This window comes from Pantherophis guttatus, chromosome 1 (genome assembly GCF_059756535.1).
Source record: "Pantherophis guttatus breed Tessera chromosome 1, ASM5975653v1, whole genome shotgun sequence".
NCBI classification, from domain to species: Eukaryota; Metazoa; Chordata; class Lepidosauria; order Squamata; family Colubridae; genus Pantherophis; species Pantherophis guttatus.
Genome location: NC_142063.1, coordinates 341,989,864 through 342,007,946, shown reverse-complemented (window position 1 = coordinate 342,007,946; position 18,083 = coordinate 341,989,864). Strand labels below are relative to the sequence as shown.

The 18,083-nt window shown below is 43.5% G+C and overlaps 1 protein-coding gene across 3 annotated transcripts in view; it reads right to left on the bottom strand.

Moving 5' to 3' along the window:
* The window catches only part of VMP1 (vacuole membrane protein 1), a 159,618-nt gene that overhangs the window by 26,212 nt on the left and 115,323 nt on the right, over positions 1 to 18,083 (bottom strand). For all 3 annotated transcript variants that reach the window (XM_087890016.1, XM_087890018.1, XM_087890024.1), the window contains exons 8-10: positions 17,975 to 18,055; positions 10,882 to 10,998; positions 2,577 to 2,638 (exon numbers count right to left, since the gene is read on the bottom strand). In XM_087890016.1, coding sequence (XP_087746142.1) covers positions 2,577 to 2,638; positions 10,882 to 10,998; positions 17,975 to 18,055 — 260 coding nt within the window. The remainder of the gene's footprint in view (positions 1 to 2,576; positions 2,639 to 10,881; positions 10,999 to 17,974; positions 18,056 to 18,083) is intronic.

The following is an 18,083-nucleotide window of genomic DNA, read 5'->3' as shown; positions in this document are numbered from 1 at the left end:
AAATGGGTGAAATAAGATTATAAACACACCATCCATACATCCACACCCAAAAACACATGCGGACACATAATCAAGGCAAACAGTTAATGGACATGGCTTTCAACCTTCCTCTGAACTCTGAAGAACCAGGTCCAAGATAATTGTGCCAGAAAACAACAAAGACTGTAAGGATAATTTCTATTATGTTTTTTTTAAAAATACACACACGCTTCAGACAGAGTGTCATGTTATTATTCATTCAGGAGTACTTTATGGTTTAATTTAAGAGCACACCCAGCTGCTCCAGGGTCAAAAACATTTATAGACGTACACATTTTAAAATGATGCCATTGTTTCATTTAACAACAGGACAGCTCAGAGAGGTTTTAAAAACAATAATTGCATTCGTGTTATCTACAGCTTTGCTCCATTTCCTGCCGAAAAGAGCAATAAATTCAAGCCTGATTCACTTCCTAGCACAGATGGATATTCTTGTTAGGGCAGCAAAGGGAAAATATATATATATATATATATATATTTCAATGTGAACATTCAAATCATGAATAACTGAGCAGGTTTTGTTAATGAAACAGCAAGTTACTAATATGTTCCCCTCTCTGTATGCACAGCCCTTTTCCTGAGCACAGTTCTTTTGACATTACCCATAATATTCCATATAAAAAGTCGCGTTTAACCCCCCCTTTTTTTTCTATATTTCAGCCATATGATCCTGCCTAACCGGTATTCAATCACTGATTCACTGAAGCCTCCAAACCACGCAGCTGAGCCAATTCTAGCAGAGTTCAAGGGGTAGCAGCCGTGACAAGCATCCTGTAGGGACAAACTGAATTCGAGTGACTTATTGGAAAACAGGAAATCCCACTGAAATTAGCAGCGAATGGCCCTCGGACTGACTTTGCTGCTGTGAAGTCTCCCTGCTATTTTTTTTTTTAAACACTGACCCCCTAATCGGGATGAAGCCGCCTTCCAACGGCCATGGGCTACGCTTTACACCTCTTAAAAAAAAAAAAAAAAGAATACCGTGGACTGAATTCAGGAAAAGCAAAGGCCTGCACCAACAGAGTGAGGAGTTTCGGATTCCCCTGCGCAACATCCTCCCCCCACCCCCACCCCCACCCAATTTTCAAGTTCAGGGGAGAGATTCAAGATTTTTTTTTTTTAAAAAAGTTTTATCTAAGTTGGAGTTAGTTTTCTGAGAAATTGTAATTTTTAGCAATTGGGGGAAGGATCTGGGGTGCAAAAATAGAATGTGGGATACTGTAGAGCTTTCGTACTCAAGCTTGTTTTATCCATCCATCCATCCATCCATCTGTCTCTCCATCCATCCTTCTTTGTCCATCCACCCATCCATCTGATATCTTTCTCTATCTCCATCCATCCATCCATCCTTTTATCCATCCACCCATCCCTTTATCCATCCATCCATCCTTCTTTGTCCATCCACCCATCCATCTGATATCTCTTTCTCTATATCCATCCATCCATCCTTTTATCCATCCATCCATCCATCCTTCCATCCATTTATCCATCCATCCAGTCTGCCAGCCTGCCTGCCTATCTACTTATCCTAGCTCTACATCCATCATCCATTTACCCATCCATCCGAGCTCTTTCTCCATCCATCCTTCTGTCTATTCACCCATCCAGTCATCCATCTGATCTCTCTATCTCCATCGATCCATCCATCCCTTTATCCATCCATACAGTCTGCAAGCCAGCCTGCCTATCTACCTATCCTAGCTCTACATCCATCAACCATCAATCCATCCTTCTCTGTCCATCTACCCATCCAGTCATCCATCTGATCTCCCTCTCTCCATCCATCCATCCCTTTCTCCATCCATCCCCTTCTCCATCCATCTCTTTCTCCATCCATCCAGTCTGCCAGCCTTTCTGCCTATCTACCTATCCTAGCTCTACATCCATCCATCCATCCATCCATCCATCCATCCATCCATCCATCCGAGCTCTTTCTCCATCCATCCTTCTCTGTCCATCCATCCATCCATTCACTCATCCATCTGATCTCTTTCCCTCTCTCCATCTTATAAGGTCATCCATTCATCCAGGACACTCTGGGCAGTGAACACATTTTTTTAAAAAAGGAGATAACTTCATTCAAATAAAAGACCAACTAAAACTGCACTGAGGCTCAATAAAAATACAAAACCACTTGAGCTCCTGTCCCAAATCCATATCCCATAGCTTGGTCATCACAGCTGGCAACCTTCAGTCAGAGAGTGTTGCTCTATTAGTGTGCCATTTAAAAAAAAATTGTGAAATGCTTTTAAAAATGCTGGCTGGGGAATTCTGGGAGTTGGAAGTCCATCCATCTTAAAGTTGCCCAGGTTGAAGCCTGACTAGGTGGCTCAGTGGCTAAAGACACTGAGCTTGTTGATCAGAAAGGTCGGCAGTTCGGTGGTTCGAATCCCTAGTATAGGTCTCCTGCGTGAGCAGGGGGTTGGACTACATGACCTCCAAGGTCCCTTCCAACTCTGTTACTGTTAACTGAAGAACACAGCTATAAGGTTACAGCTGTTTTCAACCATCAGTGACATTAGATCTGTTGTACTCACCCAATTAAGGAGACCATCTGTTCCACTATGTGTCTGCTGAAGGTGATGATCACAAAAAGTTTCTGGAGGAACAACAACAAAAGACACACAACCGTCAGACAAATGCTCAAAGGGGGAAAATGAAACAATGCAGCGTGCCTGTTCAGTTCTTCGATTGCTCTTGTGCTGATGATGTTCCTTTCCCAAGTTCACGTAACGACACCACAATTCTTTAAATTTCCCTCTCTTGGTCACATCCTTTTTCTAAGCTCTAATCATGGTTAGTCTATTCTTTGGGCAGAGAAAGGAAGCCAAGGAAGGCCAAGGAAGGATTCTGCTCCAACAATGTCTTGGATTTTGGATGGTCCTTCATAGGTCACCCAGCAGCAGCCCTACCGGCCAGCTGATGTTCTTTCCAACTCTTCTGTAAGTGGAATCTAGAAATATGGCTTCACATTCTACAGAAATAGAGGTTTTCTAGACAACGCGTACTCCACTGGGTTATTGTTTCAGAAATATTTTCTTATTTAAACAGAGAAATAAAGAATGACCAAGGGTAGGCAAGATTTCCGATTTCCTGCTGGCTTCCCCATTGTTTCCTTGTGAGAATCTGGAAGGAAGCATCAGAAATCATCCTTCCTTCCTCCCTCCCTCCCTCCCTCCCTCCCTCCCTCCCTCCCTCCCTCCCTCCCAGGCAGGTAGTGGATGCCAAAAGATCAAGAGATTGTGAAACTGTCAAAGAACATTGGAAATGAATATCATGTGACCACAGTGGCAACCCAATAGCAGACAGCAGTGAACATGTCGAACACACCTGCCTCCTCCTGTTTTCTCCACAACAAACCTGGGAGGTGGGTTGGGCTGAGAGTGAGTCAGCTTTCATGCCCGTAACTCATGAAAGGGCTAGAACTCACTGTCTCCTGGTGACTGACCCAAAGTCACTCAGCAGGCTTCCATGCCTAAAGCAGAACTAGAACTCACAGTCTCCTGGTGATTGGCCCAAACTCATCCAGCTGGTTTTCATGCCTAAGGCAGAACTAGAACTCAGTGTCTCCTGGTGATTGGCCCAAAGTCACTCAGCCAGTTTTCATGCCTAAAACAGAACTATAACTCACAGTCTCCTGGTATTTGGCCCAAACTCATCCAGCTGGCTTTCATGGCTAAGGCAGGAAATGAACTCACAGCTTGCTTACCTTAACCACTAGACCAAACTATCTCTAAATTAAGCTCTATGTTACAAGAAAATCCCTACATAGCAAATTGAAACACATGTAGTCCTTGATTTACGACCGCAATGGAGCCCCAAATTTCTGTTTCTAAGTGAGACATTTGTTAACAGAGTTTTGCCCCATTTTATGACCTTTCTTGCCACTGTTGTTAAGTGAATCACTGTAGAAGTTAAGTTAGGGACGTGGTTGTTAGGTGAATCTGGCTTTGCTTGTTAGGTCACCTCAAAAGGTGAACACATGACCCCTGGGACACTCCCAACCGTCATAAATATGAGTCAGGTGCCAAGCATCTGAATTTTGATCACGTCACCAAGGGAATGCTGCAACGGTCGTTAAGTATGAAAAGCGGTCAGAAGTGACTTTGTCCAATCTCGTCGTAACTTTGAATGGTCGCTAAATGAACTGTTATAAATCGAGGATTACTTGCATTGTAAAAAAAGAGCCCTGGTGGCGCAGCAGACTAAAGCACTGTTATTAACACCAGCTGCCTGCAATTACTGCCAGTTCAAATCTCACCAGGCTCAAGGTTGACTCAGCCTTCCATCCTTTCTAAGGTAGGTAAAATGAGGACCAGGATTGTGGGGGCAATAAGCTGACCTTGTATAAATATACAAAAGGATGAAGGCTATTGCTTAGCGCATTGTAAGCCGCCCTGAGTCTCTGGAGAAGGGTGGCATATAAATCAAATAAAAAAAAAAAATTGAAATAACACTCCTCCAATACCAGGGGTCTCCAACCTGGTTTCCCTCCGGCCTGTAACTTCCGCCAACAGTTTGCCAATTTTGGGGAATTCTCAAAATCGCAGTACGACGTATCTGGAGGGCTCCGGGTTGGGGAGAGGGTGAGGTATATATAGCATTCCCTGAGGATAAGCAGACAAAAATGTTCAGCTTTGTTGAGATAACTCTTGGAAGACAAGCTGTTCTGGAGTTGTTGTTGTTTAAAACTGTCAATTGATTGTGATGTATACCACTTGCGGTACAGTGAGGGAACGTTCCCAGACTATTCAACATTGGTTAAATGGTGTATTTTGTCATATAATTCCAAGGCTTCGTTTCTCATTTTTCAGCCAGTCTGGAACTGTGTGTCTCTTTTTTTCAAGAACATTGTGGTACGGCACCCCTAACGTTCACACTCTGTATCTTCGCAAGCGTGCCTTGTTTCCTAACCCAGCAGGGGATCTTAGAGAATTCAGCCAGCTGTAGGAAATTCAAAAATCAAAATCCCTCACTCCTCGTGCCAAACAGAAAGCAGCTACTATGAAATCTCTTATTTTATGTCACAATCACTTGCAGTGGTGAAATCCAATTTTTTTTTACTACCGGTTCTGTGGGCGTGGCTTGGTGGGCGTGGGGTAGCTTGGTACGCGTGGCTTGGTGGGTGTGGCAGGGGAAGAATACTGCAAAATCCCCATTCCCTCCCCAGTCCTGGGGGAAGGATATTGCAAAATTCCCATTCCCTCCCCACTCCTGGGGGAAGAATACTGCAAAATCTCCATTCCCTCCCCACTCCTGGGGGAAGAATACTGCAAAATCCCCATTCCCTCCCCACTCCTGGGAGAAGGATATTGCAAAATCTCCATTCCCTCCCCACTCCTGGGGGAAGGACATTGCAAAATCTCCATTCCCTCCCCACTCCTGGGGGAAGGATATTGCAAAATCTCCATTCCCACCCCACTCTGGGGCCAGCCAGAGATGGTATTTGCCAGTTCTCCGAACCGCTCAAAATTTCTGCTACCGGTTCTCGAGAATCTGTCAGAACCTGCTGGATTTCAACCCCTTGGCTTTTTAGAGTGCACCCCAAAATCAAGTCCAGAGTGAATGGGGAACTCATTTCCTGAAAAAGCATTGTGTCCCCCCCAACATGATAAAAATACAGGCCGTCCTAGACATACAAGAGTTCGTTTGGTAACCAAAGTTACAACGGCACTGAAAAAAGTGACTTATGCTTTTCACACTTACGACCACTGCGGCATTTCCCCCCCCGGTCATGTGATCAAAATTCAGAGGTTTGCCAACTGACTCATATTTATGACGGTTGCAGTGTCCCGGAGTCAGGTGATCGATCCCCTTTTGCAACCTTCTACGCTGGCTCAGGAATTCTGGGAATTGAATGGCGAACCTTTATTTTATCTATCTATCTATCTATCTATCTATCTATCTATCTATCTATCTATCTAATCTCTCTCTATCATCTACCATATCTATCTACCATATCTATCTATCTATCTATCTATCTATCTATCTATCTATCTATCTATCTATCTATCTATCTCATCTATCTAATCTCTCTCTATCATTTACCATATCTATCTATCTATATCTATCTATCTATCTAATCTCTCTATCATCTATCTATCTATCTATCTATCTATCTATCTATCTATCTCATCTATCTAATCTCTCTCTATCATTTACCATATCTATCTATCTATATCTATCTATCTACCTATCTATTCATCCATCATCTATCTATCTATCTATCTATCTATCTATCTATCTATCTATCTATCTATCTATCTATCTAATCTCTCTATCATCTACCATATCTATCTATCTATCTATCTATCTATCTATCTATCTATCTATCTATCTATCATCTATCTATCATTTATCAATCATCTATATCTATCTGTCTCTGTCTGTCTGTCTGTCTATCTATCTAATCTCTCTATCATCTACCATATCTATCTATCTATCTATCTATCTATCTATCTATCTATCTATCTATCTATCATCTATCTATCTGTATCATCTATTTATCTATCTAATCTCTCTCTATCATTTACCATATCTATCTATCTATATCTATCTACCTATCTATTCATCCATCATCTATCTATCTATCTATCTATCTATCTATCTATCTATCTATCTATCTATCTATCATCTATCTATCTATCTATCTATCTATCTATCTATCTATCTATCTATCATATTTGTATACCGCCCTACTCCCGGAGGACTTTATGGCACCAATGCGTGCACGCTTGTCGGGGCCGCACTCCATAAAAGCCGAATTTCTGGGTTCTAGCGATCAGCTGGCCGGCGCGCATGCACAGGCTGGTTTTTGGCACTGCTGCGCGCACCAAGGGATCGTGCTCTGGAAAAGCCGAACTTCCGGGTTCTGGCGCGCCTGCGCCTGACGATCAGCTGGACAGCACGCATGCGCACACCACTTTTTGTCACTGCTGTGCACACAAAGGACAGCTGAGTGTCGTGCGTGCATGCACACCAGAAACCCAGAAGGCAAACAGGCAAGGCCGCACGTGTTGGGTGACACGGCTCTGTGTGTCACTTTGAGCACGCATGCCACAGGTTCGCCATCACAACCATAGGTCATAGAGTTGGCCTAGTTGGCTACCCCTGATCTTACAAGTCATAGTAAGAGAAGGCAGGCTAAACGCGTCTTCCGAGATTAACGCTGCGATGAGCTATGTGTACAGAATCTAAAAATAAACATTTCTATTTTATTTTTTTTTAACAGGCCCATTTTTTTCCCCCCCACCTTCCTGCAACCGCTTGCCGGTTAAACAAATTCTTCCAGCCACCAAAGTTTGGACAATGAATGGCTGAGATTTCTTTATCGTCTGTCTACCCCCCGCCCCCCGCCAAAGTTAGCTCGCCTAAATCCAGAAAAAAATGTTCCTCAGGTAATGTATACAGAATGGGCCTGTTTCCCTGCGAAGGAGCTGGCTATGTTTAGTCTGCAGAAGGGATGATTAAGAGGTAATACGCCAATATAATCGCCAGCTATGCATATCTGAGAGGCTTTTGCAGAAATGGAAATGCTCCAGCCCAAATTTGAAGGAACGAGATTTCCAAGTTTGGGGAAAGAACCCGTGATAATTTTTTTTAAAAAAATCTGTTGGTGAAAGAAACAAGTATGCCCATTGAAGACAATTGATTTGCTTAATGACCATGGGGTTTGCTTAATGACCACCGTGATTCAGAATAACGGAATTGGAAGGGAACTTGGTCCAACACCCTGCTCAGGCAAGAAATCCTATACCATTTCAGACAAATTGTTGTCCAATCTCTTCTTAAAAACCTCTAGTGAAGAAGCACCCACAATTTCTGGAGGCAAGTTGTTCCACTGGTTAATTGTTCTCAGTGTCAGGAAATTTCTCCTTAGTTCTAAGTTGCTTCTCTCCTTGATTAGTTTCCACCCATTGCTTCTTGTCCTACCCTCAGGTGCTTTGGAGAATAGCTTGACTCCCTCTTCTTTGGGGCAGCCCCTGAGATATTGGAAGACTGTCCTAGTCACCCCTAGTCCTTCTTTTCATTAAACTAGACATTCACTTAACAACCGTCAGAAAAAAGGTCGTAAAATCGGGCATGGTGACCTGCTTAACAATGGCACGACGTACGACCATGATTCCAGGATCAATTATGGACATAAATTGAGGACTACCTGCATTTAGCTAGGACACTCACTCAGGAGGCTGGAAACCTGGCTATGATAACACAGACATATTCCAATTGATGTTTGGTGTTAATATATTCGCCAAGGAATGAAGCAATCAGTGTTAGATGGGTTTATGGAAGCCTTGAAGCTTGTAAGAAGCACATTCTAAAATTTTCTTTATAATTTCTCCTTCCAATGGGATTTTATCTGCTTTCCAGTTTTGTGCAAATACAATTCTAGCCGCTGTTATTATATGAATAATCAAATATGTATCTTCTTTACTATATTTCTCTGGTACAATTCCCAATAAGAAAATTTTAGAATGTGCAGAAATGAATAGATTAACAATGAGAATAGAAGATAAGGAGGAGTCGATGTATTTCAAGACATGGGATAAATTTTATGATTGGTTAGAAAAGAAATATGAATAAGGATATAGAAATAAAATAGATAGAGAATACATGGGAGAAAACAGTTAGAAAAATAGATACCCAGATGATGTCAAGTAAAAGGAGAAAGGGGGGGGGGTAAAAGGGAAAAAAGTGAGATATTATAAAAATGTACCCAAATAATGAAATAAAAATAAATAATAATTGAAATTGAATAAGAAATTGAAATGAGAATAAAGATAATTAGAAAATCGGGGCTTGCTCGAATACCACATTAGATTGAACTGAAAAGGGAAACAACAGGAGAGAGGGGAAGGAGTAGAGAGAGAGGAGAGAAGAGAAGAGGAGAAAGAAGAAAGGGAAAAGGATAGGAAGAAAAGGGAGGGGAAAGAGGATCAGAGGAGAAGGTTAGAAGAGGGGAAGAAGGGAGGAGTGGGGGAAGAGAAGGGGAAGTAGGAAAGAGAAGGAGAGAAAGAACGAAGGAAGTAGGAGAAGAGAGAGGAAGGAAGAGAAGGGGAGGAGAAGAGAAGAAGAAAGGTTGGAGTAAAGGAAAAGGGTAAAAGAGCAGTCCCGAAAAAGTAAAAATGAAAAATGAAAGTTAAAAGAAAAGATGAATGAAAAATGATGGAAATGACTGTACATATAAACATGTTTATAAGAAATAAAAATTAAAAAATTAAAAAAAGAAGAAGAAGCAGCAGCTTGTAAGAAGCAGTAATTCCTGGGAAACAAGAGGAGTAGATGTCTCCAAAAGGCAATTAGACTTTCTTCGTTTTTTTCTTTGAATATGTTTCGTTTCTCGTCCAAGAAGCTTTTTCCACTCTGACCCCCTGGTGACTGCCTAGATCAGGGGTGTCAAACTCAAGGTCCGGCCCGCAGGGATGCTAGATCTATCCTGGAAACAGCAAAAGACCAGTCCGTGGTGCCTCTGCCTGCGAAAACGGAGCATCTCTGTTTTCGCGGGCAGAGGGCTAGCAAAACAAACTAAAACCAAAACTAAAGGAGAAATGTTTCCCCTTTTGCATTTGAGCATGCAAGAAGAGACAAGAGAGGAGAAAGGGAAAGAGGAAAGACAAAGAAAAAGAAGGAAAGAGAGCAAGGAAGGAAAAATAAGGAAAGAGGGGAAGGAAGAAGAAAGGAGAATGAAGAGGGAAGAAAAAAGAGAAGAGAAGGGAATGGAAGGGAGGATATAATGAGAGTGAGGGAGAATCGAAGGGAAGTCCTCCCTTAGCACTTGGCCACCACAGGTGCCCCAGATATGAGCTGGCCATGCGACCCCCCCCCCCCGAGGTCAAACACCACCCTGATGTGGCCTTCAATGAAATTGAGTTTGACACCCCTGGCCTAAATAATTCCCTGCTGTTTTCTTGGCAAGGTTTTTCAAAACTGGTTGGCCATTGCCTGCTTCCCAGGGCTGAGGGTAAGTGACTGGCCCTAAGAAGAAAGAAGAAGAAGAAGCTTTTTGGAGGAGAAGTGAAAAGAAGAAGAAAATTATATTCTAAAAAAACCCAACAACAACAAGAAAGTTCAGTTGCTTTTTGAAAAAGCTACCTGTTGTGACCCCGACTCCCGAGCCTGTCTTAACAGAGGAAGAGGATTCAGAAGGTGATGGGGAGGAACTGATAAGGCCTCCCTCTCCAGGACCCTCCTCTCTGGCAAAGCCTCAGGTTCCATCCGAAGGCCAAGAAGAACAGCCTGGGATATGCCAGGAGGAAAGCATATCGGAACAACAACAGATAGGGAGCGAGGATGATGAATCCTGGCTTGATCCCAGGCAGCGTCGGAGGGAGAAGCGTGCGCAGCAATGGAAGAGGCGTGGGAGGGCCAGAGATTGAGCTGAGTCATTGAGCCACGCCCCCACAAGGAATAAAAGTGGGTGGGATTGCTCTTCAGGCTTTGTGACGGTCAAAGTTAAAAACCTGAGTGTCACATCGCGTTACCTGAAATCTGGCTTGTGCATATTTTGGATTGGACCGTGGCTAACTCCTGCTTCGTGGAACCGGACTGAGGATAAACTCTCTCTTGCTGACTGTGAGTGAAAACTGACTTGGCATTTCGCAGTTTACTGCCAAAACTCTTATCTGCAAGGGTTTCTAGTCTGATTGCTTAATAAAATCTTGGCAGGCGTGACTGGTTGTGTGTTTGCCTGTGCGGGGAAGGGGGACAGAAGACTACCTTTGGGACAACCGTGACCTGGACGATTGAGAATCTCCATAGACAAAGGGGGTGGATGTGTGAACACATTGTTTCCATCCACCTTGACAAGCAGGTAGAAAGCCTCGGTTCTGGTAGGTAAATTACCTGGATATGCATTTTGATGATTGCTTTTCCAATCAAGGTGGCTCCAAAGAATGTCCAGAAGGGAACCAGAAAATGTCCGCATGTTATCCCGGCCAAGTCGAAGAGAGGATTGGGAATCTGGGAGGAGAAAGAGAAGCAGGATTAGAATACATTTCCACATACAACGTTCCAGGAACAGCTTTCATAAATGCAGGTAGTCCTCGATTTATGACAGCAAATGAGCCCCACATTTCTGTTGCTAAGTGAGACAGTTGTTAAGCGAGTTTTGCCCCATTTTATGACCTTTCCTGCCTCCATTGTTAAATGAATTGCTTCCATTGTTAAGTTAGTAACACGGTTGTTAAGTGAGTCAGGCTTCCCCAATGACTTTGCCTGTCAGAAGGTCGCAAAAGGGCATGACCCCAGGACACTGCACTGAATCAGTTGCCAAGGGTCCAAATTTTGATCACGTGACCGTAGGTATGCCATAAGTGTGAGAAATGGTCATAAACAGGGGTGAAATCCAACAGGTTCTGACAGGTTCTGGAGAACCGGTAGCGGAAATTTTGAGTAGTTCGGAGAATCGGCAAATACCACCTCTGGCTGCCCCCAGAGTGGGGTGGGAATGGAGATTTTGCAATATCTTTCCCCCAGGAATGGGGAGGGAATGGAGATTTTGCAGCATCCTTTTCCTGCCACGCCCACCAAGCCACGCCCACAGAACCGGTAGTAAAAAAAAAATGGATTTCACCACTGGTCATAAGCCACTTTTTTTGTCACTTCAAAAGGTCACTAAGTGAATGAGCATAAATCGACGATTACCTGACAGAATGACAGAATAATAGAGCTGGAAGGGACTTTAGAGGTCTTCTAGTCCAACCCCCTGCTCAAGCAGGAAACCCGTTGCCATTTCAGACAAACGGTTGTCCAACCTCTTCTTAAAATTATTCTGAGAACAAGACAGGACTATCAAGAACTAGCGGTTAGGAAAGCCCAGTAAATAAAACCTCCATGGCTAGTGGCAATCTTCTGCAGAATATCATATGCTGCTTGCGAAGCAATAAATGGATGTTGTCTTAAGGTGGTCATGAGTTGAACCTTGCTAACTGGGGAATTCTGGGAATTTATTTTATTATTTTATTAGTCATATTTCTATGGTGCCCACTCTCCGAGGACTCTGGGCGGCTTACACCAAAGACAGTATACTAAATAGCTTATTGCCCCCTAACAATCTGGGTCCTCATTTTACCCACCTCGGAAGGATGGAAGGCTGAGTCAAACTTAAGCTGGTGAGATTTGATCCGCTGATCTGCTGAACTAGCAGTCAGCTGAAGTAGCTGCAGTACTGCACTCTAACCACTGCACCACCTCAGCTCCTATGTGGAATTTCTATATATTTCTATGGAATTTCCTATATTTCAATGTGGAATTGAAGTCCACATAAACTTAAACTTGCCCAAAGTTGAGAAACGTTGGTTTAAACCGGGCAGTCTCTTATTAAAAACCACAGCTTTGTCATCCCGGTCGAGAATCTGGACCGGATTCATCGCATTATTTCAATTGAAAAGAAATGAAGCAAGACCGCATAGTGGCGAGTTTTCCATCACCAGCCTGCGCAACCGTAAGGCCGGAGCCCTCAAACCATCCACGGTTCCCTCAGACCACGAGTTTGAGAACTTCTGAACCTCCGAGTAGGTTGAGCGGAGGCTCTGGGGGTTTTTAACCCCTTTTTTCCGAACGCCTTTCTCGTATTTCTGAAAATTCTGCTTAAAAAACGTTGCTGTGACAGCCCATAACAAGGGAGACCTCTCAGCTAGACGCTCTCCCAGATGAAGTAAGGTCTTGCCCACATCTCTGGTGGGTTTTTTTTTTTTTTTTTGAAAGTCCAGATTAGAAACAGCTCGACCGACGTCTTCCATAAGAAATGCACAGAAACCACAGTCAGCCATTTTAGAGCCATTTATCAAACATTCTCCACCTCTTGCCCTCCCCCGTCAACAAGTGTTTTGGTTCCAGTGACTCAGTCTCCAAAAATGGACCTCTGGTGAACAGTGTGTCTGAGGGGAAGGGGAGAATAAACCTGGCATTTATTTGCTATGTGTGCTGCCGAAATGAAGGGGAACAGAAAGAAAAAAAACAAACAAACAAACCAAAAAAAAAAAAAAAGTGGCTTCCTTTTCTAACAGAATAACAAGGGACCTTGGAGGTCTTCTAGTCCAACCCCCTGCTCAAAAAGGAAACTGTGCATCATTTCAGAGAAAATGGTGGTCCAATCTCTAACGTTTGAAGAGATGATGATCAGCATTTCCTTTCGAAAATAGTCTTCTATTTCTAAAGTCATTTTTCCTGGCATGGGGAAGGTTGTTACGGTATTTTACGAGATTTTATTTTGTTTGGGGTTTTATATTGGCTGCTTTTAGGGTTTTTACTGTTATATGTTTTAATTCTGTACGCCGCCCCGAGTCCTACGGGAAGAGGGCGGCATATAAATTTAATAAAAATAAAATAAAATAAATAAATAAATATTTGAGATACGAAACTCTAAAGCCGCTACTGGGAAAAAAACATTTTCTGGCCATTGAGAAAAACGAAGTTACATAAACACTTGGGTGAGCTTAAAATATTTACACACAGAGCAAGGAGATTCCCCCACCCCCGCCCCTGAGGCCTACTTAGAAAATGCCCACAAATGCTACAAACCGACAAAATGGTCAGTCAGTTTTCCTCAAAAAACAGACAATAAATAAAAGTAGTAACTTGCCACAAAGTAAGGGAGTGTGTTTAAAACGGTTTGTACACCGTGTTTAAAATCCTAACTCTTTTATCCCTCGTCTAGACGAGGTTTGCAAGAGAACATCTCAGACTCGGTCCAGATTAACACATACATATTCCATATTTCCACAGTGGTTAAAAGAGGCTTTTTTTAAAAAAAAGGTAATTCATAAAGAAGAGAATAGTCTTTAGTCTCTGAAATAGCAAGGAAATAACTCCCAAGTGGAATCTCTCCGTGCATAGGTCGAACCTCACTGCACTAATAATAAACATTAATTTGAAGAACAAACAAGAGCAGTCAATAATCAATACAGCGCTCAGTGTCCAGGTTTTCGTGGCTAAAAAATAAAAATAAAAAAAAAATCCAGCTCGGGTTGCTTCCTATAAGCACGGAAAAATTTGGATGCGCCAGTTGTATATACTTGTTAATAAAGGTGGAGACGGTAAGCCGATGAGGTAGCATTTGCAAATTAAAACCTTTCCACTACTTCTGAGGCTAGGAAAAGGCTGCTTTTCCATGAACTTCGACTTTTCAGAAGTTTTTAAATGCCTCCGTTTCTTTTTATTGATTGGTGGGACTGGACCGACGGGGGCCGAGTTGGAGGGGGCAGGCAATTATGATTTTTTATCCCGGTTTATGATGATGCATTCACGGGATCTGGAAGCACAATCTGGAGAATAGCAGACGTGTGTTTATTTGCACCAGAGCACAAAATGTACCGAGGATTAAGTTTGGGGATGTTGTAATGGACTGAAAAGATTTGAGGAAGCTGGGGACAGCTCAACACTCAAATCACTTTTCAAATTCGAGCACACGGAGGCTTTGGTATTGCACAACCTCTCCAGGAAGGGGAGGGGAAAAAAAAACCCTCTAACCCATTCAACACGAGTGAAATAAATTACACCTCTCCGTTTTAGGATAAATGAAGAGTTCCACCCTTTTTCTCAGCGGCTTGTCACTTGGGCCAGAAACACAACATTTGCTGCTTATTAGCACTTAGCAATAGCAGTTAGATTTATATACCGCTTCATAGTGCTTTTACAGCCCTCTCTAAGCGGTTTACAGAGTCAGCATCTTGCCCCCAACAATTTGGGTCCTCATTTTACCCACCTCGGAAGGATGGAAGGCTGAGTCAACCTTGAGCCTGGTGAGATTCGAACTGCCAAATTGCAGTCAGCAGAAAAAACCTGCAGTACTGCACTCTAACCACTGCGCCACCGCGGCTTATTAGATTTATATCATACTTTTTCTTCAGATCTGAAAGCGTCCTATACAGGTAGTCCTCAACATACGACCACAATTGAGCCCCAAATTTCTATTGTTGAGTGAGACATTTGTTAAGTGAGTTTTGCCCCCATTTTACAACACTTCTTGCCACAGTCGTTAAGTGAACCACTGCTGTTGATAAAGTTAGCAAGCTGGTTGTTAAGCGAATCTGGCTACCCCAAGGACTTTGCTTGTCGGAAGGTCGCAAAAGGGGATCACGTGACCCCGGGATGCTGGAACAAGTCGTAAGTACGAACCAGTTGCCAAACATCTGAATTTTGATCGTGATTGTGGGGTTGCTAGACTGGTTGTAACTGTGAAAACCAGTTATAAGTCACTTCTTTCAGTGTCGTTGTAACTTTGATCGGTCACTAAATGAATTGTTGTATGCCGAGGACTACCTGTACAGCAGAGATGTCCAAACTTGGCAATTTTAGGATGTGTGCTCCACTTGGTCTAGTGGTTAAGGCACCAGGCTAGAAACTGGGAGATTGTGAGTTCTAGTCCTGCTTTAGGCATGAAAGTTGGGTGGATGACTTTGGGGCCAATCACCAGGAGACTGTGAGTTCTAGTCCTGCTTTAGGGATGAAAGCTCAGTTGGGTGAAGTTGGATCAATCATCAGGAAACTGTCAGTTTAAATTCGGCATTAGCCATGAAAGCTGGCTGGATGACTTTGGGCCAAGCACTAGGAGACTGTGAGTTCTAGTCCCACTTTAGCCGCGAAAGCCGGTTAAGCACCAGGAGACTGTGAGTTCTAGTCCTGCTTTAGTTATGAAAGCCAGCTGGGTGACTCTGGGTCATTCACCAGGGGATGGTGAGTTTTAGTCATGCCTTAGCCATGAAAGCTGGCCTGATGACCAATTACGCTATCTCAGCCCAACCCACCTTCCAGGATTGTTGTGAGGAAAATAGGAGGAAGGAGTATTGTGTATGTTTGCCACCTTAAGTTATTTGTAAAAATAATAAAAGGCAAGATGTAAATACAGAGAAAAATCAATAAATAATTGCCTCTCGGCCGTGAAACTCAAGAGAATAACCTTGGCCAATGATTGACTCTAGACCATGGGTGTCAAACTCGCTGCGGCACGTTGCTGTCACGTGACGTAGCGTGATGCTTTTTCCCTTCATGGAGCTGGGGTGGATGCGGCCTGTATGTGACGCATCCGCGGGCCGCCAATTTGACACCCCTGCTCTAGTTTAAGGGGTCTCATGAAAGAATGGTAAATGTAATGGGGAGAGAACCATCTGGAGATTGCAAACGGCACTCCCAAAGACCCCGAGACCCTAATTCTGAGCTTCTAGAACACTGATGGCGAACCTTTTCGGCACCGAGTACCCAAACCAGAATGCGTGTGCATGAGCTGGAGCCAGGGGTGAAATCCAGCAGGTTCTGGAGAACTGGTAGCGGAAATTTTGAGCAGTTTGGAGAACTGGCAAATACCACCTTCTCCTGGAGTGGGGTGGGAATGGAGATTTTGCAGTATCCTTCCCCTGCCACACCCACCAAGCCACACCACACCCACCAAGTCACGCTCACTGAACTGGTAGTAAAAAAATTTGGATTTCACCACTGGCTGGAGCGCCGCAAATCAGAAGACCAGCTGGCTGGCATGCACAAGCCTATTTTTTGGGCATTTTTCACGCCATTTTCCAGCTGTTTTCTGGGCCATTTTAAAAAACAGTTTGAAAAATGGCCTGAAAACAGCCCGAAAAATGGCCTGAAAAAGGTCGGGGTTTTGGTAGTTTTTCGGGCTGTTTTTTGGTGCTCCAGTGCCAGCGAAGACCAACTGGCTGGCGCACATGCCCACAGAGAGGGCTCTGCGTCCCACTTCTGGCACGTGTGTCATAGGTTCGCCATCACGAGTCTAGAAGAAGACAAGAGCTTGCAATTCATTCCCTACCAAAGAAGCAAATTAATTTGCATCTTCTTCTCTGTCAGAAACCTGACAGTCATCCCCAGTTGCCAGGAAAAGCAGAAAGATCCAAGAACTCAACCCAAAAAACCACCAAATCCTGCTGAATCAGCTTCCATTCCCCGTGTTTTTGCAGGATCAACTCAACCTCAATAATTCTGCTTTTACCAAATCAATTTCTCCCTTCTCCTTCCCCCATGCCTTCATTTGCCACCAATAGCCTCCCACCGGCCAGTTCGCTCGCACAGAGTGGGCCTCCTCAGGGTGCCGTCCGCCAGACAATGTTGGCTGGCGACCCCCAGGGGGAGGGCCTTCTCTGTGGCGGCGCCCACCCTCTGGAACAACCTCCCCCCAGAGATACGTACAATAACAGACCTCCGGATTTTTCGTCGGGCCCTGAAAACCTATTTATTTCAACTAGCTGGGCTGGCTTGAGTTAAATTTTAAATTGATTTTAAATTGGGTTGTTTTAATTTACGGCCAAAATATTTAATTATTTTAAACTGTTTTTAAATTTTGTATGTTCTGTTTTTTACTCTGGCTGTTCACCGCCCTGAGTCCTATTTGGAGAAGGGCGGTATAGAAATGGAAACAAACAAACAAACAAACAAATAAATAAATAAATAATACTGATAGAAGAGAGTATTTGTAGCTCAGGTTTGAACTGCGGGGTCCTTGGTGCTCTCTGAGTCTGGCTGTTTTCTTGCAGACATTTCATGGCCCAACTAGGTAACATCATCAGTGAAGAAGGGAATGGGGTTAGCTCTCTGTTTATATACAAGTGACTTGCCTTGTAAGTCAGGAACTACCAACAGCCCAACAGAAGAGAATAGCTGAATCAAGGATCCACCAAGAAACCTCCCTCCCAACACTGACAGGGCAAGCTACCTGTATATAAACAGAGAGCAAACCACACTCCCTTCTACACTGATGATGGTACTTAGTTGGGCCATGAAATGTCTGCAAGAAAAACAGCCCAGCCCAGAGAGCGCCAAGGACCCCACAACTGATAAACTCCAATGCAAGGCACCTTCCTTTTTCTTTCTACGACCGAAGCTATTTGACAGGAAAAATACCGAGGAAAACCATTATAAGGGATGAAATCACATGGATGGAAATAGGATCAAGAGGCTAAATACATTTTTTTGGATGAGAACTTACGGAAGCGCATGCCAGGATGCCGAAAAATCCGACTTTCTGCACCAAGTTCTGGATGGCCAGTTTTGCCCGAGAGGCAAAGTCCTACAAAGAAGGAAAATAACAAGATAAG